This window comes from Tupaia chinensis, unplaced genomic scaffold, assembly GCF_000334495.1.
Source record: "Tupaia chinensis unplaced genomic scaffold, TupChi_1.0 Scaffold000063_1, whole genome shotgun sequence".
NCBI lineage: Eukaryota > Metazoa > Chordata > Mammalia > Scandentia > Tupaiidae > Tupaia > Tupaia belangeri.
In genome coordinates this window covers 8,551,733-8,577,339 of record NW_006159521.1, presented here as the reverse complement: position 1 = coordinate 8,577,339, position 25,607 = coordinate 8,551,733, and the positions used below count along the sequence as shown (strand labels likewise).

The following is a 25,607-nucleotide window of genomic DNA, read 5'->3' as shown; positions in this document are numbered from 1 at the left end:
ATTTTGTTTATCATTGGACTATTTCTACTTTTTAATAATTAAAAATAGTGTTATCATTTGTGTATAAGTTTCTGTAAGGCTTAGAGTTTATGCAGTATACCCTCCTGTAACTAACAAATACTTAGAGTAAGTAATTACTACACATCAGATACTATTCAAGGTACTGAAGAGAATACCTAAGGGACAAACACCAAAGAAAATGCCCACCAACCCCAAATCTGCATTTATGACCAGAAACTGCCATCTTCTGAAACTAAAGCTTATCCAACCATCGCTGAGAAGCAAACTAGCTCAACCGAAGTGATTAAAAAGGAGTTATTTATGGGAACCAGCAATTAGCGTAATGGCTATGTCGCTGGACTCCCACGTAGTCGACTGCGGTTCGCGTCCCGGACCCGGTGGCTTAAAATTCACGCCGGGCGCGTGTGCGTGTGTGCCCAAGATCCCGAGAGGAGAATGGAGGAGAAGGGATTGCGGCGTGACCATCCCCCCTGGGGGGTGATTTCTCGCTTTCTGTCTCTATGTCTCTCTCTCTCTGTCTGTCTGGCGAGCGCACGCGCCCTACAGTGAAAATCTCTCCAAAAAAAAAAAAAAGGAGTTATTTATGAGACTAAAGTATTTTTTTTAAGTATTCTACATCAAATAAACCAGGGACTTTTCTGAATCCACATGTACTTAGGGTTGTACTCTTAAAACTTTAGTTTTAGCAACGCAAGTAGAGTTATGCATCCACCTAATTTGATAAACTATGAGAATAAGGATGCCATGAAACCAAGGGGAAAAAAAATATCAAAGAACAGTAACAAAATTAATCAAAAGGCGCCACAGAGACTTCTGCTTCTGGTCATGATAGAGTAACTGGCACTGGACTAGGCCTACCACTATAAACAACTAGAAAAGTCTACAAAATTGCTTTCTTTACACAGTGGACTGGACATCCGGCAGTATGGACTGTGACTCTAGAGACAAGGGAAATAATTAAGGGAAACTCTTTGCCAAGAGGCTTTGTAAACTGCAGTGTGGGATAGAGAACACAGCAGAGCATGTGCTCCCATTGAGCTGATCAGAGACTACATATGCTGGGATGGATGAATGCACAGATGGCGACTGAGGACCAGAAACTGTAGGAGGGTCCCTCTGATCCTTAGGCTGAATGCTGAACTGGGAATGCAAGGGCAAGACTCCATGACACTAGGCCACAACAAATGTCAAGGAATCTGTATACCGAATAGTTCCCTGAACTTGTAACAAGGTTGGGAGACAAATCTGAGTTCTGACCAGAAAGTGTGGAAAAACCTTGTTGACCACTGAGGAAATTCAGTAGAAACCCAGATGGAGCTCAACTTCTCAATAAGAATAAACCAGTCCTAACAAGGCTTTAAAAATAAGTACCAAAAGAGTCAAGTTGAACCTAAGGAACTTAACTGCCTGCCAAAGAAAAAAGTCTTGCATTCTTTTTTTTTTTTTTTTTTTTGAGGGGTTTTTGGTTATTGTGTGTGGAGAGGTTTTTGCTATAGGGTGCATGTGCTCTCCAGAGAGACAGAGAGACAGAAAGTAAGAAATCACCCCCCAGAGGGGATGGCCACACCACAATCCCTTCTCCTGCTTTCTTCTCTCAGGATCTTGGGCAAGCACACATATGTGCCCGGCATGAGTTTTAAGCAACCAGATCCGGGGCTTGAACAGTGGTTGACTACATGGGAGTCTAGCGACATAGCCATTATGTTAACTGCTGGTCCCCGAAGTCTTGCATTCTTTAAAGAAATGTAACAGGGGCCAGGAGGTGGCATGGTGGTTAAGGCACTGTACTCCCCACATGACCAACTACTGTGGGAGTCCTACACCTGGCGGCTTGCTTTCTCACTTTTCCTCTCTCTGTGTCTCTTTCTGGTGAGCATGTGTACGCTATAGCAAATTTAAAAAAAAAAAAGATGATGATGATAAATAAAATTAAATAAATAATTCTAAAAAAAGGAATACAACAAAACACATACAATCATTAATGTCCCCATCACAATGCCCAGCATCTTTTCAAAAGTTAACAGAAATGGAAAGAAGCTAAAAGTAAGTGTATGACCTTTAACTTTGAAAAATATCAGTCAACAGAGTAGAAGTGAGAGAGATGCTAAAATAACAAACAAGGACTTTAAAAAGTAGGTATTAGAGATATATTGGGGTAGCCACATGGCCTAATGATTAAGGGAGCAGGATCCTACATGGTCAACCAGGTTCAAATCCTGGCTGTGTAACTTGAGAAACACTTGGGCTGTAGGAGCATGTGTGCCCAAAATGGAGAAAGAAGAGGAAGAGACTTGGTGTGACCACACCTGTTGGGGGATGTTTTCTCTGCCTCCCTTTCTCTGCCTCTCTCTGGCAAGTCCACAGTACTACGGCAATTTTTAAAAAATGAAATATATTTCACATTTAAAGGAAAATAGGGACATGATGAAGGAGGATTATATATATGTATATCTATAAGAACTTGTAATGGCTCTGTTGCTGAACTCTCACATACTCAACCACAGGTTCAAATCCTGGACCTGGAGGCTTAAAACACATGCTGGGTACATGTGTGTGTCTGTGTATGTGTGTGCCCAAAATCCCAAGAGGAGACTGGAGAAGGGATTGTGGCATGGCCATTCCCCTGTAGAGTGATTTGTTTCCTTTCTGTCTTTCTCTCTCTCTAGCAAGCACACACATTCTATAGCAAAAATCTCTCCAAAACAAGCAAATAAACAAACGGAAAGATATCTGAAGCAGATTAAGCAATGCAGAGATTAATTAACTTCCAGACAACAGTGAAAGCTACTGAAACTGAAGAACAAAGAAGAAAAAGGCTGAGAATAAATGAAAGAGCTTCAGTAACAATTGGGATAGTGTCAAGTGATCTAATATACATGTAATTGAAAGAAGGAAGTCGGAGGCAAAGACATATTTGAAGAAGTAATGGTAATAATGTTAGTAAATTTGATGAAAACTACATACTTATAGATCCAAAACTTTTAATGAACTCCAATTTAGAAAAAAACAAAGAAAATTACAAAAGAATATCACAATCAAATTGCCAAAAACCAGTAAAGAGAATATGGAAGCAGAGAAAAAAAGAAACATTATGCACAGTAAAACGAACATACAAACGACTGCTGATTTCTCCTCAGAAACAGTAAAAGTCAGGGGCTGAGCTGTGGTACAACAGAATGGCACTCGAGCCACATGGGAAAGGTCCTCGTTTCTCCTGGGACCTCTCTGGGCACACTAGGCACAAGCACAGATGTACACGATCAGGGCCAGATGAGAGTGGGGGGGGATCACAGTGCAAAGACCCCTTTTGGGTTACCTATCTATTTATCTCTTTCACTCTCTGTTTCTCTCTCATGGAAGAAATATATAAACTTTTAAAAATGGCATAAGTCAGAAAAAAAAAAGGAATGACATACCTAAAGTCTTTTTAAAAATTAAAGTAAAACAAAATAAAAACTGTCAAATTAAAATTATATGCCCAGAAGAAAAACAGTTATTTAAAAAATGAAGACAAAGTGAAGGTATTTTTAGACAAAAACTGAACCAATGCATCACTAGTAGACCTTCACAACAGGAAATGTTAAAAATCTTTATAGATAAGGAAAAGATATCAGAAGAAAACTTGGACCTACATCAAAAAAAGAAGAGAGGAGGGCCAGCAGGTGGTGTGGTGGTTAAGGCTCTGGACTGCCACATGGGTGACCATGGTTCAAGTCCCAGACCTGGTGGCTTGCTTTCTCACTCTCCTGCTCTCTCTCTCTCTGGTTCACCCTGCTCAAATTGAATAATAGCAAAAACAAATAAAATTAAATGAAGAATTCTAAAAAAAAAAAAAAAAACAAACCAAAAAAACACAAAGAAATAAACAAAGAAGAGAGCCAGGAATGTCAAGTATGTGAGTAAATGTAAAATGATTTTAAAATACAAACACAGGAACTCTTCACTTAACACTGACTTTTGTTCTTACAATTAAGTAGTTGAAGCAATTGGTCAATAAACAAGGAGTGTAAAGGCAAATGTCTTGTGCTGCGTTTTGACACCATAAGGTATATATTTTTCCCCATAGAAACCATGCAACACACTAGAATAATGTAATTCTATCCATACAAAAAGCTTATGTGATATATATATACACAATAATATAAATCTGGTGTGGCTGTTATTTATTCTGAATACCACTACAGGTGCACAATAAAGTACAGATTTCAAAATGAAATATGTGATCTTGTGTGACTGTGAACGTTTTACGTAGTGAGTACTAACTGACTGTCAAACAAGACAAAGACTAAGAGAAGGGTTTCCTTATGCTGAAGAACTGATTGTAGGTCTGAGCGGTCATTAAACATGTAAGTCATTCAGGGAGGAGTGGCTCGTTGCGATGCATTATGGAGCATATAATATGCATAAAATGGAACTAGAGGGCAATAGCACAGAGGATGGGATGAGGAATGGAAGAATCCTGGCATATGGTTCTCACATTATATATGCAGTAACACAGTATTACACTAACTAATGGCAGACTGTGATAAAGAAGCCTATTGCAATGACTAAGATAGCCATGTAAAAAAGGAGCTATGGTTAATAATCCCAAATAGAAGATAAGAGTGCTGAAATATTTCATTCATCATAAGAAAGCAAAAAAAAAAAAAAGCAAAAGAGACAAAAGATGGAGAACTTAAATCTGACCATAACAATTAATATATTAAATGCTGAAAAACAATCATAAAAACCAAAACATAAGCACACACACACACACACACACATGAAAGAACACAGGAGAATACATATTCTTATGTTCCATATATGTGAAATTCTAGAATAAGTGACATTAATAACAAGAATCAGTGGTTGCCTAGAGCCAAGGGTGTTAGCCACAAGAGGTATGAGAAACTTGCAAGTGTTCTCTATCTTAATTTGGGTGAGGCATACATGGACTTTTGTATTCGGAATTTAAATAGGTATTTTTCATTATGTGTAAATTATACTTCCATAAAGTCATTTAAACAATTAAAAAGATGTTTAGTGACAAAACAGAGCTTTTAATCCAAGAATCCTGGCAATAAACATAGTTCTTACTCACTATGAAACTTCTCACCTGGCCTGAAGGATGACACTCTACCTATTCAATGAAACTTCCCACTACATAATATAATTATTCTATTAAAGTGCTCAGTTCTTAGGTTGAAATATCTAGGAAGAAACTATTAAATGCCTAGAAGTTAATTTATCAAAAAATGCCTAGACCCATAGATGACATGAATGGGGAACGCTATTCAGCAACCAACTGGAGACATAAAAACTGAGTTCCTAGGCTTATTTACCATGCTGACAAGTCAGCACAGCAAAGACAGCACTTACTCTCAACTTCATAGGACATGTCATGTAATTTCAATCAAAACTCCCATGAGAGGGGCTGGACAGTGGTGTAGAGGCAATGTAGAGGGCTGACCTACCTGGGGAGGTGATTTGCTTTTGGAGAGCTCTCTGAACACACTGGATGCACAAATACCCATGATCCAGGGCTGGCTGAAGCTGAGGATGGATCACAGTGTGCAGAGACCCTGCTGAGAGTACCTGACTCTCTGCTCTTTCTGTCTCTCTCACTCATGAGACAAAGAAATTATTATTATAATTATTATTTTTTATAATTTGCTATAGGGCGTAAGTATTCGCTGGAGGGAGACAGAGAGAAAGAGAAAGGGAAGAGAAAGTGAGAAAGTACTCACTTCAGGGAGAAAAAACGAGGAGGAAGTGGCCATGCCACAATAGCTTCTCCAGTCTCCTCTCAGAATTTTGGGTATACACACACATGTGCCTGACATGTTTTTCAAACTGCTGAGTTGAGGACTGGAACCACCTAGTTGACCATGTGGGACCCAGACACCTTAACCAGCATGCTACTGGCTGGTCCAAAAGAAAGAAACTTAAAAAACAAACAAAGAAACAAAAACAAAAAATAAAAAAATAAAAAAATGAGGTTTAGGGGAGGAAGGTGAAGTATTTAGAAAATTATTTTGAAATTTCATCTGAGGCACCAGCAGTTAGCGTAATAGCTATGTTGCTGGACTCCCATGTAGTCCCGGACCCGGTGGCTTAAAACTCACACAGGGCACGTGTGCATGCGTGCCCAAGATCCCGAGAGGAGAATGGAGGAGAAGGGACTGCAGCGTGGTCATACCCCCTAGGGGTTTCTCACTTTCTCTCTCTCTGTCTCTCTCTCTTTCTGGCAAGCGCACATTCCCTATAGCAAAAAACCTCTTAAAAATTTTTTTTCTCATCTGAAAACATACATGCAAGAATAGCCAAAAGGTTCTAAAAAACCAAGTAAGAGAGTATCTTGCCTACCATATTGCAACACATCTTATAAAACTTAGCAATTAAAGTAGTCTTGTACAAGGGAAAAAATAAGTAAAATGAGATGTCCTAAAACAGAAACAGACATGTAAGAAAATTTATCACATAGTATATGTCATGTTCAAATAAGTCTAGCAAAGGCATAAATTGTTTAATAAATGGTGTTGAACAGCTGAACACTTATTTATTAAAAAAAAATAAACATAACCTTCACATTTCATTACACATGAATATAAATTCCAACCAAATTAAAGATTTTAAAACAAAACCATAAAAGTACTGAAAGAAAATGTTAAAGACCATTTGTATAATCTTGAAAGAGTTTCTTCAAAGATGACAGGAAACTCAGAAGCTGTAAAAAGACAGACTGAAAGATATGACTACATACAAATATAAAACTTGCACATGGCAATCAATTCTATCTAAAAATGTTAAAAAGCAAAGAACAAACTTATTTACACATTCTACAACAAACCATCCATATCCTCTACATATAGAAAGATCTTAGAAATTATCACTCTAATGCCTTCTTAGTAAGCAAGTATGAGTTGGTTAGAAAATCACCTTTTGTATGCTGTCGTGATGTTCAGTAATAGTACGTAAAATAAAAAAATTAATAAAAAAAAGAAAAAACAAGTTAAACTATAACTATCCCTTAATTAACAATTCCAGTATTAGAAACACATTCAACAGCATATCTAATACACACACACACACACACACACACACACACACACACACACACATTTTTCTTGGCTCTCCAAGAATTTTTATTTTGGTGTATTTTATGTAGTGGGGAGGGGAAGAAACAAACAAAAATAAAACCTTTAATATGGGTCTAATGGAGACTTAAATTATGATATACTAATGCCAGGAGTATTCTATTCAATTAAAGAGAATAAATGAGATTTATAGTTACAAACATGACAAGATGTTATTTTGTGATTTCATGTCATATAGCATAATCTAATTTTAAAAAATTATTAAATTTTCTTATTAAAATATTATATAGTAGAAATCTCTTAGCTGATGCAATTAGGACTGTTGGTCTGTTAACAGAAAAAAAAAAAGGAAAATATACCTTAAATATTTCACTTTAGTTTTAAAAGTATGTATATCAATTATTCAGTCTTTTGATATAGTACCAAGGGCTTTTCTTTAATTATAGGTCCACCTGCTCTTTCTAATTAAGCCACAGCCTTCAAATATTATTTAAGATTTCCATTTTCAGTTTATTTGAAGTGCAATGGGAACTTAAAAACATTTGCAAAGCAATCCAGGTAAACACTATATAATTTGTATTTTTCCTCAGTTTCTGACAATTGTCCAGCCCACTCCTAAACAGCAGTTTTTCTTAAAAGCCATTACCATCTTTTTAAAAGTGTTAGACTGAGTTGATATGAGAGCAAATATTCCCTTTCATGCTGAGATTTTGGTTTATCTATTTCATTAAATAACAATACTATCTTAACCAATACAACTAGCATGAAAGGTCTTGGCCCAGCCATCGTGGTTGAAGAAGTAGGGTACTGCTTTGTGCTGTGTGAGGCTGGAGCTGCCTGGGAGCAGGAACAACCTAAAACAGGCCAGCACAATGGCCCATCACTGGAATCCTTGCTAAGTGAGAGGCTAAGGAGGAAGATCATGGTGAGGTTCTGTCTAGCTCCTAATTAAAACCAAAAAAGTTTGAGGGAACCAGCAGTTAGCGTAATGGCTATGTCGCTGGACTCCCACGTAGTTGACCGCAGTTCATGTCCCAGACCCGGTGGCTTAAAACTCACGCCGGGCGCGTGTGCGTGCGTGCCTAAGATCCCGAGAGGAGAATGGAGGAGAAGGGATTGCGGCGTGACCATCCCCCCTGGGGGGTGATTTCTCGCTTTCTGTCTCTATGTCTCTCTCTCTCTGTCTGGCGAGTGCACGCGCCCTACAGTGAAAAATCTCTCCAAAAAAAAAAAAAAACCAAAAAAGTTTGGAAACAAACAAGATTAACTCTTAACTCATTAACCTCCTTAACAATCAATTAATTAGCATTCCAGTTTATTAACCAATTGCTTATAAAATTTATTGACATGAGTCGATTTAATGAAGAATCATTAACTCTGTATGAATTGATGTAGTCAAGGTTCTAAAACCAGGCTGACCAGTATAGTAGCTGGTAGCCATACATGATTGTAGACCACTTGAAATACTAGTCTGAATGAGATGTGCTATAGATGCAAAACACATTCCAGACTCAAAAAGTCCCTATGAAAAAAGAATACAAAATATCACATTAATAATTTTTATATTTTGAAGTAATATTTTAGAAATAGTGGATTAAAATGAAAAATATCATTAAGTCCACTTGCTCTTTTAAACTATGGCTAGTAACAAATTTTAAACGACAAATGTTGTTCTCATTCTGTTTCTTTAGCTAGCACTGTCCTAGGCCCATAAACATCCTTTGTCAAATAAAGTCATCTGTGAAGTTCTATTTGAAACGATGTGCCAGACTCTCTGTTTTATCATCTCATACCTGAATCAAAGATCTGTTGGAGTTGTTTTATAAATCTCTCCAACCAGATTTGTGACTCTACATTGGAGTCTGTAGAAATACAGCTCAAGAGCCAGATTTGGTCTACTGCCTGTTTTGGTATGGCCTACCATAACAAAAGAGTTTTTGCATTTTTATATGACTGGAAAAAATTAAAAGAATAATATTTTGTGATTTGTAAGAATTAGAATTATATAAAATTTATATTTCAGTGCCTATAAATAAAGTTTTATTGGCCCGTAGCCACACTCATTAGTTTATGTACTATCTATGATTGCTTGGTACAACTCGGGCATAGTTGAGTAGCTGCAACAGAGACTACATTGCCTACAAAGTCTACATATTTAATACCTGGCCCTACTCTGTATCATCCCTATGGCACATGGAATGTACGCAGTTAACAGTCAATTGCATTTAGAGGATCTGGTGAAACCAATGAGAAGGAAAAGCTGTTTCTCCATTCTTATCTCTACCAGAGACTAGTTTAGATTTCCAGCTTCTTAACTCGTTCCTGTCATTATCATTCTTGACTCAAAAAGGTGTCTTACGACCCCAGCTTCTGGGACAATTTTTACACAGAGGACATTACAAAAACGCTCAGAAATCTGTGGCACCAACTGGTCAGTGTGTGTCTTTGCTCTTATATCCACCAGTGGATATAAGATACCAATGTGACCCTTTGTGGGCTCGGGGCTCACTGTCTTTTCCATGTCCAAATGACGAGAACAATTCTCAGTGTTCTCTTAGCCCCTCTACTCATTTGCAGTATGAGGATCCTCGACCCAATTTCTTGGGTACCTACCTCAGTAGATCCTGTGAAGGCAATCTTGTCTATGCCAATGTGAGAAGCTATTGCTGCCCCAGCCGTTGGCCCATATCCCGGCAAAATATTGATGACTCCCGGTGGAAAGCCAGCCTAACAAAACAGAATGGCGGAAACGTAGCATGTGAAAGTTGATGCTTTGTGTTAAATGGGATATGCTTGAGCAGGCTCCGACTGGAAGGGAAGTCAGAACCAGTCCTGAAGTCGGCTTCTCCTACCTCCTTGATGAGGGCTCCCATGTAGAGCGCGCTGAGTGGTGTCTGCTCTGCTGGCTTAATAACTACTGTATTGCCACAGCACAGGGCTGGAGCAATTTTCCAGGCAAACATCAGCAGGGGGAAGTTCCACTGAAAGAAAAAGATTCAAGGTTGATAGATGAAAAAATATTCCTTCAGTACTTTGTTTTCAAGCTGTGACTTCTCAGATTTCTCAAACTAGTCCTCAACATAAATCTTGTCCCCCACCAAGTATAGATGTTTGGATTTTTAATGACTTCATTAAAAACAGAATAGCACTGACCTTGGCAATCTCTCCTTTTCTCTCTGTTCAACAAATTCCTATATTCCAACTACCAACCAAAAGAAATCTCATGGCAAAAAGGAAGTTTTTGTTTCTGTTTTGTTTTTGTTTTGCTTTTCATTATTATTTTATGTATTTTTTAAGTTAGATTTTTGTTCTAATAAATTGTTTATGAAAACTTTTTATTGGGATTTTTGCACCAGGATTTTCATACTGATATGAAAGCTCTTCAATGTGGAAGAACTAAAAAAGAAAATACAAGCTGTGAAATGTATTTAAGTTAAATGTGTATTTCATATGTTGTAGCACTTTTTTTCTTTACCTAGATGTTTTGTCATAAAAGACACCTGATAATAAAAAATAAAGTGCATCTATTATGAGTGTGCAAAAATTTTGTCTCCTTTCCACTGCAAAGCAAGCTAATGGAGATTCACATATACTGTATGTTGAGTATATAAATTTAGGGTCTAAAATGGTGTAAGATTTTAAAAGGGCAGTAAGCTTATATTGTCATAAGCTCAAACATGAGCCTCAGTACTATCAGGTGTCATTGATAATTTCATTAAGAAAGAAAACAGAAATCCTTGTCCCCTGGCTTCAGCCCCTGACCACGATGTGTTTCTGCCTGAAGCATCTCAGCTGCCATTTTTGAAGGTTTCTCATTGGCTCTGGCAAGCTTGCAAAAATATACAAGTGTCTTGCCTTCACCAAACACCCAATTTCTTTTCTCCTTAGTTGTTTATAAACTTGGGAGTCCACAGTGATGTTTTAATTCCATCTACAGTATATAAATCTTGGAGGGCAGTAATTGAGCTGGGGCTGGCTGACAAGCAGCGCTTGTTCCATCAATGAAGCTACAGCTCTGAATCTGGAGAAGGGCAAGCAGAGAAGGTTTGAGTCCTACAACAAAGGTGACAGACCTCACCTGTGAGTTGATCCAAGTGGAAGTTCCTTAGGGGGCGTAAGAAGAAAAGAACTTAAAGCAAATCTCTCACTTTCCCTTTTCATTCTTAATAATTTTCACTGTAACCCTGGGTTTACCAATCACTTTAACAAAAATTAATACCTCCCCAAAATCTCTGGCTCTTACAGCCAAATCTTATCTTTGGAAAAGAGAAAACCTCTTATCTATACTGTAAGAGTTTGATTAGAGTCTCCACTTGATATTCCTGCCAGAACTATTAACTGGTACTGTTAGAAGATTCAACATTTTGTATTGTGCCAAGGGTATGCAGGAGGCAGAGAGAAAAGGATGATGTTTAATGTTCCAATTCAAACATTAAGCACTACATCTATTTCCCTTTACAAGACACACAACAGCCCGGCATGGTTTCAATTATGACCGTGACGTTAATTGTACTGCTGTGTATTCTGTAGTATCTTCTATCTAGACGCTTGTGAAAAGAAACAGTGGGAAAGAATAGGATTAAAAGACCATATAAAATAATATGCCTGGAAAGATGGTGAGTCACAGTTCTAAAAAATAAACAAGCAAATATAACATAGCATTAATTTTCCATAAGCACAATAGACATCCATAACTAAGGGCAGGTTATTAATACATTGTGCTTTGCTTTGCTTATTTTAATCATGAGAATTCCATGACTTGAGAACTCAACTCCTGGTAACAGAGCTGAAACCCTATTAACCTGTTCAAATAAGCATTTGCAAGGAGGCTGTTAAAGATATGTCAACAACATGAGCTCAGTTTTTTTTCTTCTTCTTCTTCCCAGTAATGGAAAACACACATAGCTGAGGACCATGTTTTATGTGTCTTTAGGAGAACTGGGTCAAATGAAAATAAATACAAGGCGTGAGGAGATACACTCACCGGGATGATCTGTCCACACACTCCAATGGGTTCGTGTCTTGTAAAGGTAAAATAATCTCCATCTGAAAGAAATAACCATGATCACTCCCAGAACATTCAGAAGGAAAAAAAATGCAGAGGGAGAACTTTAGTGGCAGGAAAAAACAGAAACAAAGTTGAAAAACATCCTATTCAATGTTCGCTTCATGACAGCTGGTAGAAAAGCTATCACCTAGCACAGGATACCTCCCAATACGGCTTTCAGAGACCCAGGGACTGAGGAGAGGTCCTCTATAGTAAAATGTAAAATGAAGAACAAAGTTATGCCACTAAAAGAAGAGCATGGGGGAAAATATTAAAATTAAAATTTTATATTAAATACTAAAATAACATGTAGAACAATTATTTAATTTAAAAATTAGATACTATAAACTCTGAAATAACTTTCTAAAGTATTAAAAACAAAAAGAAAAAGAAAAAGAAAAAAAAAACAAGATAGGAGGTCAGCACTGTAGCACTGCATTTGACATGGCCAATCATGGTTGGAGGTCCAGTCCTGGTGGCTTGAAAAACACACTGGGCTTGGGCCAGCAGGTGGCATGGTGGTTAAGATGCTGGACACTCCCACATGGCCAACCATGGTTCAAATCTCTGACCTGGTGGCTTGCTTTCTCACTTTCCCTCTCTCTCTCTGTGTCTCTCTCCACTCAAATGAAAATAAATAAATGAATAAATTTAAAAAATTAAAAATTATTTCTTAAAAAAAAACACAAAACACTGGGCTCATGAGCATATATAACCCCAGTCCTGACAAGACAAAGAAATAGGGGAGAAGAGATTGCAGCCTCATTTGGGGTTGCTTTCTCCCTCTCTCTCTGGAAAGTGCACACACCCTCTAGCAAATAAAAATTAAAAAGAAAAGAAAAGAAAAGAAATAAGGGCTAGCCAGTGGTGCAGCAGTAACACAATGGGACCCACAAGGGAGGGTCCTAGGTAGGAGTCCTAGGACCTCCCTGAGCACACAGGGCACACATATATTCATGACCCAGGGTGGCTGAGACTGTGAGTGGACTGTGAAATGAGGACCCCATTGTGGTTGCCTGTCTTTCTATCTCTCTCTATCATGGAAGAAATAAATGAATAAAGGTTTTTGGGTTTTTTTGGAGAGGTTTTTGCTATAGGGCATGTGCGCTTGCCAGACAGAGACAGAGAGACAGAGAGACAGAAAGTGAGAAATCACCCACCAGGGGGGATGGCCATGCCACAATCCCTTCTCCTCCATTCTCCTCTCGGGATCTTGGCACGCACACACATGCGCCCGGCGTGAGTTTTAAACCACCGGCTCTGGGACACAAACCGCGGTTGACTACATGGGAGTCCAGCGACATAGCCATTACACTAACTGCTGGTCCCATAAATGAATAAAGTTTTAAAAGAACACAAAACAAACTAGTGTACAAATTTAAAATGCTGGACAACTAGAAAAAGTAAAGAGTAAAAGAAAGATTTATTTCATAAATAGATCCAGTCCAGGTGTCCAAATGCACTTCCCAGAGACTGGTGGAACATAGGCCAGGATTACTTAGAGAAGGCAAAAGTCTAGTTGGAAAAACTCCATCAATGCCCTGTAGCCTTCACCCTCAGAGTAGGCATAATAATGAGGATGTCCTGCATCCCTATATCCTAAAAGAGAATGTGTTTGAAAGAAATGGATAACCCTGCTTTCCTTATAGGTATAATAGTGAGAAGTCCAAACCAAATACTCCTTTAGGAAAATGTCATTACTTTTATCTGAATTATTTTAAATGCTAATTGAAATAATCAAGTGTGGCTTGTTTTTAGCATATGGCTCTTCATTTCCAGTACTGAGCAAATTCTTTGTTTTTCCCTCAATTGGAAGTCACAGGTATTTCGGCCACTTCATTGATATTTGGGTTCTCTCTCCAAAGAAGTCCCCCCAGGAAAGTGAAGACATTCAGCTAATACTCCTGAAAGCATAACTATCAGGGATGGAGGTGAAGGTGGGGACAGGAGGAGTACATGGGTTGGGGAAGGGAAATTATGTGAATTAGATTGTTTATCATTATCTCTCAACACACCTAAATCACTATTACCACAGAATCATTTCAACTAAATTCAAAGCTATACATTTTGAAATAATTAAAGTTCTCTCTCTCCCCCAGACCTCTGATCTCTAGTCATTCTCCCCAGAATTAACTGCTATCTGTTACTGGCACATCTTTTCAAAGAACTTTTATTCACATACAAGAATACATAGCATCATCTTTTCCATTTCCTCTTCATTTAATAGAAATAGGATCACATTACCCATCGTCTTTTATGTTTTGTCCCTCTCCCTCCTTTTTTTCAATATAAAGCTAACACATCGTTTTAACCACTGCATGTCATTCCACTGGCTCAGTAAATAATGGCCCTTCGGTAAGCTCTACTGAGGGACCTAGTGGTTGCTTTCAGTTTAGGCAATCATAAACAGTGTTGTAAGACTATCATTTAATGTATTTTTCCCTACTTTTAGCATTTCTTGATCAAAATGTATGTGCATTTCAAATTTTCATAATTACTATCAAATTACCCTTCAGAAAAGTGAAATGATTTATAATTCCAACAATATGCTATTTTTCTACTGCACTGAGGTTTTTCAAACATTTTAATTTTAGTCAATTTGACAGTTAGAAAATAATAACTTGCTTTGATTTGAGTTTAATGATATATAAAGATGAAAATCTTAGAGCCAGCAGGTGGCATGGTGGTAAGGGTGCTGGCCTCCCACATGACTGACTGGGGTTCAAGTCCAGGATCTGGGGGCTAGAAAATCACGCCAGGTGCTTGTGCATGCATGCCCAAACTCCCTGGAAGAGAATGGAGGAGAAGGGATTATGGAATGGCCATTCCCCTTTGGGGGTGATTTCTTACTTTCTCTCTCATTGTCTCTCTCTGAGAGTGAGCACATACGTCTTGTAGCAAAAACTTAAAAGAAAAAATCTTTACATGTTTACTAGCCATTTTCAACTCTTTCCCTTAGGTTTATATATTTTGCCATGTTCCAACTGGGCTATAATCTTTTAGTCATTTGAAGCACTCCCTGGATATTAAGAAAGTTAGGCCTCTGTCATATTATTGCAAAATTTTCCCCCAACATTGCTGCTTATCTCGTGACTTTGTTTTACATATATTATTTTTTTAAGAATTATTTTTATTTAACTTTATTTATCCATTTATTCATTTATTCTAATTTGACCAAAGAGAGAGAGAAAGAGAACGAGAGAGAGGGAGAGAGAAATTGAGAAAGCAAGCTGCTAGGTCTGGGACTCGAGCCACAGTCAGCCATGTGGGAATCCAGTGCCCTTAACCACCATGCCACCTGCCAGCCCCTGCTTTATGTATATCATTTAAATGGGAGAAATTAAAAAGTAGGTAGGTCTAGCAACCATAAGAAATTATTTTAGAATATGTCTCTATTACCATGAAAAATACTCAAGACATAGAAACTGTCCATAAGTGACCATAAAAATCCAAATAATTTTTCCTTAAAAATCAAATTAAACTGGGACCAGCAGTTGGCATAATGGCTATGTTACTGGACTCCCATGTAGTCTACCACAGTTCGAGTCCTGGACCTCGTGGCTTAAACTCACACCGGGCACGTGTGCATGCATGCCCAAGATCCCTAGAGGAGAATGGAGGAGAAGGGATTGTGGCATGGCCATCCCTCCTGGGGGGTGAATTCTCGCTTTCTGTCTCTCTGTCTCTCTCTTTCTGGTGAGCACACGCGCCCTATAGCAAAAATCTCTCCAAAAAGAAAAAAATCAAATTAAACTATATTAGCTCTGCATGCAGACAACTCAAGAATTTTCTGAATAGATATTGTTCTTTACAAAGATGAAAGTGGCCATCTTTCTTCAGCTTATTAATCTCAAGATTTTTTTCATGAGGAATAGCAACACTGATCAATAAGGCTAGAAAGTTTCATTTCTAGGAAATCTTTACCAGCTAAACTTTGTAGTTTGGCTAAGTGATAGATTCAGGTGGATAACCACAGAGCTCAGAATCAGAGTGTAATGTCAAGATGAAATACAAACAGGCTGAGAAAAACCAGAGCAGGTGAACTAAAAAAGAGCACAGGTGTTTATTTTCATAATGCATGTAGGAAACTAGAATGGCTCCAAGAAAATTCACAAAGTACCTGCATAAGCCTAGCAGGGTATTGTGTAAAGCACTTCCCCTCTACATTATTATTATTTTTTTGAAGACTTTCTCTTTTTTTTTTTGCTATAGGGCAAATGCACTTACCAGAAAGACAGACAGAGTTTAAATTTTTATTTTTTTTTTGAAGACTTTTTTTTTTTTTTTTTTTTTTTTTTTGCTATAGGGCAAATGCACTTACCAGAAAGACAGACAGAGACAGAGAGACAGAAAGTGAGAAATCACCCCCCGTTGCGGGTGGGGGGATGGCCACACCGTAATTCCTTCTCTTCTATTCTCCTCCAGGATCTTGGGCACGCACACACATGTGCCTGGCTGAATTTAAGCCACTGGGTCCAGGACTTAAACCACAGTTGACTACATGGAAGTCCAGCGACTTAGCCATTACGCCAACTGCTGGTCCTCCCAACCCACACTCTAAAATCCTGAAGAACCTAGTTGTGGGGCCAGCAGATGGTGTAGCAGTTATGTTGCTGGACTCTAACATGGCTGACCATGGTTTGAGTCCCAGACCTGGTGGCTTGAAACTCACGCTGGGGTGCATGTACCTGCATGCCCAAGATCCTGGGAGGAGAAGGAATTGTAGCGTGGCTATCCCCCATGGAGGGGGTGGGGTGACTTCTCACTTTTTGTCTCTCTCTGTCTCTCTGGCTAGCACACGTACTCTAAGACAAAACCTCTTATAAAAATAAAGGATTAAGTTGTATATTCATATAAAGTCAAAAGTTACTAATGGATGAAGGTGAGAAGGAAGAACTATAGACAAAAATCTTAAAAAGCTAACTTCATGGGAACCAGCAGTTAGCGTAATGGCTATGTCGCTGGACTCCCATGTCAGTCAATTGCTGTTCGCGTCCCAGGTCCGGTAGCTTAAAACTCAAACCAGGCGTGTGTGCGTGCATGCCCAAGATCCCAAGAGGAGAATGGAAGAGAAGGGACTGTGGCGTGGCCATCCCCCCTGGGGGGTGATTTCTCGCTTTCTGTCTCTGTCTGTCTGGCGAGTGCACTTGCCCTATGGCAAAAAACCCTTAAAAAAAAAAAAAAAAGCTAACTTCATGGGGAACTGAACTTGACTCCATAACTGGGTCCCAAAAGAAACTATGTTATGGGGAATGAAAACTTTCTCAAATAAACTGCTCAGAGACATGACAAACATTTAGTGAAAGGCTGGCACAAGGAAAGGGGATAACTCTTCAGTCCCTACAGTTCCTCTAAATAGTAAATAAAGAAATAAAAGAGTATATTGGTGCTTGAACCCTTTCTCAAAGAGCACTGAGTAGAACATATGAAGGGGCCCTAGAGCTGTGAGCTCAGTTTCTATTCCCATCCAGACAGAGAAAGATGACACCCCTAATCTGGTGGGGGTGCTCGACAAGCAGGAGATCTATGCCTTCTACAAGCACCCTGGGCTAGGGCTAACAGCATCCTAGGGATTCCTCACAGCTACTATGACTCTGTTCTGAATCCCACCATGCTTCTAGCTGAGGGTCACTTTAAGGCCAGTCCTTTAAGAGTCCCTTCATAATTTATGCCAAATCCAAGTACATTTGTTCTATCACTTACTGAACAACTTAAATTAATTCAAATTGCCACTTAAAAATATATGAACAGCTACTTGTTAGCCTCATCTTCAGGAATATCTATGGAATAACAGGTCGTAGGCTGGTGACATTTTCTTCTAAGTTCTTCAGCCTAAAAATCAAAAATGTGTGCTCAGTTATTGTACCGGATCATCTTGCCTGCTGCCAGTTCTCTCTGGGATGCTATATGTTCCCTCTCAAACCAAACCGCATGCGAAGCACCAGAAGCCCTTGGGAACCAGCAGTTAGCGTAATGGCTATGTCACTGCACTCCCACGTAGTTGACCGTGGTTTGCGTCCCGGACCCGGTGGCTTAAAACTCACGCTGGGCGTGTGTGCGTGTGTGCCCAAGATCCCGAGAGGAGAATGGAGGAGAAGGGATTGCGGCGTGACCATCCCCCCTGGGGGGTGATTTCTCACTTTCTGTCTCTATGTCTCTCTCTGTCTGTCTGGTGAGCGCATGCGCCCTATAGCAAAAATCTCTCCCCCAAAAAAGAAGCCCTTGTTAAAATGTGGACTCTGAGCCTGGAGAAGCGGGAGGAGAACTGCGAATCTGTGTTTCTCCATCTACTCAGGTGAAGCAGTACTTCTGACCCACAGACCACACTTCGAGTAGTGAAAGCCAGAAGAACCAACAGGGCAAAGGGGAGTCCACATGTTTTGAAGGAAACTCTTGTAGTTTCCCTGCCGCCTGAACCAGTCCCTTTTCCTTGCAGCAGCCCTCAAGGCTCAGACAGTACAGAATCAGCAGGGGGTCCACCTGCCAGAGTCTGGATGTCAGGGGCTAGACTGCAAGCATGGCTTCGAAGACACAAAACACACAATGTACTAAAATTTAAGAGTTTGTTTAGTATTTACAAAGCCGGGGGTGAAGATGGGGGGTATATATAGCATGCCTTGAGGCTACACTCACACAAACACCAGACACGTGAAGGACAGGGAAGTCAGGGAGCTGGTGGAGAGAGAGGCTCAGAGTGTGGTCACTAGCAGTGCACAACAGGTCTTCAAAGAGTTCATGGAAAATGCATATTATGAAAAAATTATGCATCATTTCAACATTTTTTTGTATCCAAACAAACTCATAGTCTAATTCCATTTTCCCACAAACTTCTTCTGAAGCCCCTTCATATGTGGGAGAAGAGGGTGTGGGTTACTTTGAGTTTATTGGCAAATGCCTGAATACTCCATTTAAATACAGTGGCAGGAAAGAGGGAACCCCAACTTGCTGGGCAGAAGTGATGCCTCTAAGTTGTTCTCTGCTGCCCGGTGGAGCCACTGGGGTGGGACATAGTACTGGAAACCGGGTTGAGGGTGGCTGAGCTCTGCTTCTGGTATGAGAAAGTTAAACTGCATTGAAAAATCGATGCCAAGGAAACATAAAATGATAAGCACTCACTACCATGACCTATGGTGGTTGTACAGTTATCTGATTTCATTCATATTTAGTTTTTGCTTCTATGATAATTCCAATTTATCTAAAAGGAGTTTGAACTATAGAAAAATGTGATCAATTTTCCATCATTTTAAAATAGTAATATAAGAGCAAAACCACTACATATTTCTATACAACCATATGAAATATTTTCATATTCCTATCTCATTTTACACTCAAAACAAGTCTGTGGGGAAAAAAATAAAGCAACTATTGTTATCAGTATTTTACACTGAAGAAATTACAGCACAGAGTGGTTAAGTTCAAAATGATATAAACAGTTAAGGTGTGGCTCCTGGACTTGGATCTGGGTCTTCAAACTTCAAGCTCTTTGCTCATAAAAACGAACGAAAGACCCCTTTGTGAAAAAAGTGTTGGATTTAGGTGCACAATCACAAAATGAAGAATTACAGCGTAATGTTCAAGGAAGGGTACAAATGAAGTTCAAACATAACAATGACAACTCTCTTGTGAAGAAAAGTAGAGACAATTCTTTGAGAATTTGGATGCAGAGAACCGCCGCGAACTCTGGTACCTGAAGAGGTAGGGAACAGCACAGAGCTACGTGCCCTATGCTGAGGAGCTCAGGGCTGAGGCCTCTCTCCCACTCATCTAGGCAAAATGGATTCGGAGGAAAGATCGTTAATTCTCTCTTCTGTACATAAGAGGATATGAGTACTCGTCCCTGTCTATATCACTGTTTCCCATATTTTATGTTAATGATGTGCTCTAAATATGGCAGGACGACTTACAAGGTCATTTCTTTCCGTGCTTTAGCTTGTGCTGTTAAGCTCAACAGCTTGATGTAAAAACTGTCTCCACCCAAACTCAGATACTCCACTTCAGTACAGATGAGTTTAGCTCTTAACAACTATCAGAGATTACAGAGAGGCCATGGGCTCAGCAACAAAGGATGGCATTTGAACAGTTTTTGTTTTTAATTCCTGCCAGAGGGTGCATGTGCTCCAGTGAGACACACAGAGGGATAAAGATAAAGCAAGACAGCATGCCCATAGGGGATGGCCACGCCACAATTCCCTCTCCTCCATCTATCTCCTTTCAGGATTTTGGGCAAACACACACACATGCCTAGCACATTTCTCAAGCTGTTGAGTCCAGGACTTAAATTGTGCAATCAGCCATGTGGGATCTAGGCACCTGAACTACCATGGGACTGGCTGGGCCTTTCAAAAGGAAGGCATTGGGGAATACTAGCAAAATGTTCTGAATATTACATTCTGAGTCAGCAAGTCAGACCATCACTATGGTTAGAAGACTAAAGAGATGAGGTACCAACATAGAAAAAAACAAATCTTACCCGTAGAATTTTATTTCAGTCTCTTTCTTTCCCTTTCATTCAAGAAAGTAAAACATGCAGAGTAATAGACATTGCTGGTGGTTAAAGGAACCAGATCTCACATGGCCGACTGTGATTTCAGTCCTAGCCCTGAAATCATGGGGAATAGGGACCAGCAGGTGGCATGGTGGTTAAGGTGCTGGACACTCCCACATGGCCGACCACAGTTCGAGTCCCAGATCTGGTGGCTTGCTTTCTCACTTTCCCTCCCTCTCTTTCTCGCTCTCTGTGTCTCTCTGTGGTCAAGTTGAAATAAATGAATGGATAAATAAAATTAAATAAATAATTGGGGAATATGCCAGACATGTGTGCATGCAAGCCCCAAATCTTGACAGGATGCAGAAATGGAGACGGGATTGAGGTGTGAACATACCCCACTAGGAGCATGCTTTCTCCCTCTCTGTCTCTTTCTGGCATGTGTGCATGTCCTCTGGCAATTAAAAATAAATAAATAAATAAATAAAATCCTCTTCAGTATTTGTAAAATATTTAGCCATTGTCCTGTTTTTTAAAGGGGGCTTATCAAATTACAGAAAGTTAGCAATATTTAGTTAACTAGAACAATTTAACTATTTGGATAATACTTCCAGGCAAATATCACTTTTTAAAGTAGGTTTTATAGTTACTTGGAAAAAAAAAAACAAAACTTGACAGAATTTTTTTTCTAAGAATATCTGGCACATTCTAAACACAAACCAGAGAAAGGATGATTAGATGATCTATACAGTCAATGAGAAAAATCTGGAATGTGTCAGAAATGGAGAAAAGATTAGCTCCCAATACAAAACTAAGAGCATTTCAAGACATTTGCAAATTTTATATAACAATAAAAATAAGTTTATTAATAGCAAAATATCTATAACACAATTCAGTTAATGTGAGGTCATTTTCCAACTTCTAATCTGTGCACAGAATTACTCTTCAAGGAGGTAGCAACCCTTTTGATGACCCCAGTAGTAAACAATGAACCAGTGACAAAGAACGATCCCACTATGTAGCCTAGCAGATTCCCATGTCTGTAGACACACAACAGACCTCACTGGACATTCTAAAGTTATGATGATAAACTGTGGCGAGCACTGCATATGGAAGCCATCTCGAGCTATCCGCCATCTTGGAAACTAGCAGATTCCCATGTCTGTAGACACACAACAGACCTCACTGGACATTCTAAAGTTATGATGATAAACTACACACACATGTCTACACAGATACTGAAACTTCATGTGAGTATAAAGTGGCACTAGCACTTTTCTTCCCAGGAGTTTGCTGGTAGCTTCTAAGAAGTCAACGACATGTTCCTGAGTCTGTCATGAGGTTATCTTAGCGCTACTCCTACTCCAGTGCATGGTCTTAAAACATCAGTTTACTTCTTGCAACCTGGGTTTCTTCGTAAAAATGACAAGACTGGCTTTGGGGATCCCTGCAATCCTTTTTGGCCTTAGCCTCTCAAAGAGGTTCCTTGTGGGACCAGCAGTTAGCACAGTGGCTGTGTCGCTGAACTCCCATGTGGTTGACCGTGGTTTGAGTCCCGGACCCAGTGGCTTGAACTCATGCCGGGCGCGTGTGCGTGAGTGCCCAAGATCCCAAGAGGAGAGTGGAGGAGAAGGGATTGTGGCATGGCCATCCCCCATGGGGGGTGATTTCTCGCTTTCTATCTCTCTGTCTCTCTCTGTCTTTCTGGCGAGCGCACACGCCCTATAGCAAAAACCTCTCAAAAAAAAAAAAAAAAGAGGTTCCTTATGAAGCTGACTTCAGACCTCCTGTCATCACTGATTTAGGGCCATGAACTATGTATGCCCAGTTCTTCTGAGAAACAGCCCCTCCCTGATTCTGATAAATGACATGATTCCAATTTCACTCTATATACCTTTGGTCACTGCTGACAACATGAAACCAGATTGAGTTTTTTAAAGGCAAAAATCTTAGGATCTGAGTATTTTTGTGCATTTTCAGCCTACATGTTAATTTAACAGGTAAAACTGGAAGAGGGTGAAGCAGATAATTGCATATGATGACCTGGGGAATTTTAAATATTTTCTATATGCTAAAACACTATAAGGTCACTTTTATGTCAGAATTCAACTTAAAGCATGAACCTCCTCTGCTAACATACTACAAAAATCAATAAAATCACCACTAGCTTCAGAGACAAATCTAAGGTAATACAAATCAGTTGATTTCCATTTCTCCCTTAGCAAACTGAAAACAAGCTTTGATCCTTCCCTTATCCCAAAGTGACTGTCTACATGAACAGAGCAGAGGATTTCTGATATAGGTTAAAAATAATCAAAATGGGAAAACGTTTCTCTGCAAGAGGCATAAAAAAGGTATTTAATAAATCATAGTAATGATTATTATTAATCATTGTAACTAAGAGTTGCCATAGTAGAAGGGTCAAAGCATAGGATTTATTGTCAGAGAGAATGGCTCCGTTGGGTACCATGGCAGGAAATAATGGATAGTGTTGTAAAGGGAAGAGCATCAAGATCCTTGTGAATCAAACTGGCATTGCATAATTCTGCAGTCACATCCGACTATGGGCCTGGACGGGGATGGCAAGAAGAGCAGTGAGAGAAATCCCAAATCAGAGGGAGAAAGACTAAGGCTCAAAAGTGGTCAGGAGATAACTCATTCCTTTTCATCCCAAATATTTCATCCCAAATATTTCAGTGGGAGGCAACCTTTGGCAGGGGTTAGTGGGGCAGGGGGAGGGACAGGGAGAGAATGGGAATAAAGCAGATACTTGTTTTATCCAACTGATTATCCATTTGTAGTTTAAAGTGCTCTTTCTAAAGTGCAAGTTTAATCAAGGCACTCATTTATTTAAAATAATTCAGTTAATCACTACTGACTACAGAATCAAATGTGTAGCAGGGCTGGCCCAGGTCGGTCCAGAGCCCTGTTGTCTTCTACATCTGCCATACTTTCAGATCCAGTCCCACACTGTAGTCTTTGTTCCATGCTTTGCACAGGCAATTACCACTCCCTGTGATGCCCCTATCTCCATCTTCATTTAATTGCCCTTCAAGTATCACCTTGTATACACTATGTCTTTCTCCGGGAAGCCTTACTACTGGGTGAGATGTCTCTCCTAGGGAGTCCCACTGAACTTCATGCATCCATATCTGAATAGGTCACTCTCTATTGCAGTTGCTTGTCTACTGTCTGTTTTCCCTACTAGTCTATGAACATCTTACTTATTCATCTTTGTATCCCTAGTGCCTAACACAGGACATGAAACACAGCAGGTGTTTAAAAAAATCTGTTGAATGAGTGACTATATAAACAAATGAACGAGTGAATGAGAGACTGATGTTGCTGCCTGGTACAGACAGTAAAAGAAGAGCTCTTCCTAATACATGGTACACTGTGCCGGTCTTCTTAAATGGGAAAGTTTTAGAACAATACATTTCCTTCTACTCTTTTTTGGTTCTTATCCTTTGATGTCAGAGAAGCTAAACTGAATGAACATAACTACTGTGAATAATGAGAATCAACAGCAAAGTAAAGTAGTCTTATATTTTTAAATTAATGCCATGGTTCTTTTTAATGAGTGACCAGACAAAATTATGTGTTCCTGACACTAAGATCTCTTTCATCCATATAATGTAGTATTATTACAACTTTAAGTATTCAAGATTCATAAATGTTATATTGAGAAAATCAGACTCTGGATACAGTCCATCTTCATTATTCATAGATTCTATATTTGAGAGCTTTCTTTCTCAATAAAAATTATTTGTAACCCCAAAACCAGTATTTACAGTGCATTCACAGTCATGTATGGCTGTGAACATGCAGGAAAAAACTGGGGTCAAAGGCATAGATTTCTAGCTGAAGCTAAACAAGGTGACACTCTGCCTTCTTGCTTCAACTCTCACAAAGTAAAATAAGTTTTATTATGGTCTATTTGGTGCGCATTTATCACATTTTTGTGTTTTTTGTTCAAGACTATGCTGTTTAAAATGGCTCCTAGGGCCAGCAGGTGGCATAGTGGCTATAGCACTGGACTCTCGCATGGTCGACTGGGGTTCAGGTCCCGGACCCAGCAACTTGAAAGTCACACTGGGCCCGTGTGTGCATGCCCAGAAACCCAGGAGGAGAATGGAAGAGAAGGGACTGCAGCATGGCCATCCCCCCAGGGGGTGATTTCTCAGTTTTCCTCTCACTGCCTCTCTGTTTCTCCTCAGTGAGTGCAAACACCCTCTGCAAATTCCTTAATTTAAAAAAAAAAAAAAAAAAAAAAAAAAAAGCCCAAAAAAAAAAAAAAAAAAAAAAAAAAAAAGAGTCCTAAGCATAGTGCTTCATCCTGTTCATAAGCTCAACAGGGCTGTGGAAAAATCTGTAGGAGCTTTATTCAGGTACCAGTCATACTGCTGCTGGCTAGTTGGCCATGAGCTTAATGTTTAAGATACATTAAACAAAGGGTCATCAACAGAAACATACATGAAACAGGTCATGTTCTAATAGGTTGACAAAAATGTTGTGATGGGCACTTGTAGGAATCTAGTACTATATTTCCCCTAGTAGCAACAGTTTTGTATTCACTAATTAAGTGTCTATGGTAACTTTTTTTTTTTTTGAGGTTTTTGCTATAGGGTGCATGTGCTCGCCAGAAAGACAGAGACAGAGAGACAGAAAGTGAGAAATCACCCCCCAGGGGGGATGGCCATGCCACAATCCCTTCTTCTCCATTCTGCTCTCAGGATCTTGGGCACGCATGCACATGTGCCTGGCATGAGTTTAAGCCACTGGGTCCAGGACTCAAACCATAGTCGACTACATGGGAGTCCAGTGACATAGCCATTACGCCAACTGCTGGTCCCAAATGTCTATGGTACCTTTATAGAACATAACTACTATGAATAATGAGAACCAGTTGTATTAATCTTAAATATAATTATCTGTAAAGAGTCAAAAGACAATCAGAACAACTGGTCTCTTCACCCTC

At 39.4% G+C, this 25,607-nt stretch overlaps 1 protein-coding gene across 2 annotated transcripts in view; it reads right to left on the bottom strand.

The window, feature by feature from the left end:
* The window catches only part of ALDH1A2 (aldehyde dehydrogenase 1 family member A2), a 138,455-nt gene that overhangs the window by 55,194 nt on the left and 57,654 nt on the right, over nt 1-25,607 (bottom strand). For both annotated transcript variants that reach the window (XM_027765996.1, XM_014581871.2), the window contains exons 5-7: nt 12,082-12,143; nt 9,950-10,078; nt 9,711-9,824 (exon numbers count right to left, since the gene is read on the bottom strand). In XM_027765996.1, coding sequence (XP_027621797.1) covers nt 9,711-9,824; nt 9,950-10,078; nt 12,082-12,143 — 305 coding nt within the window. The remainder of the gene's footprint in view (nt 1-9,710; nt 9,825-9,949; nt 10,079-12,081; nt 12,144-25,607) is intronic.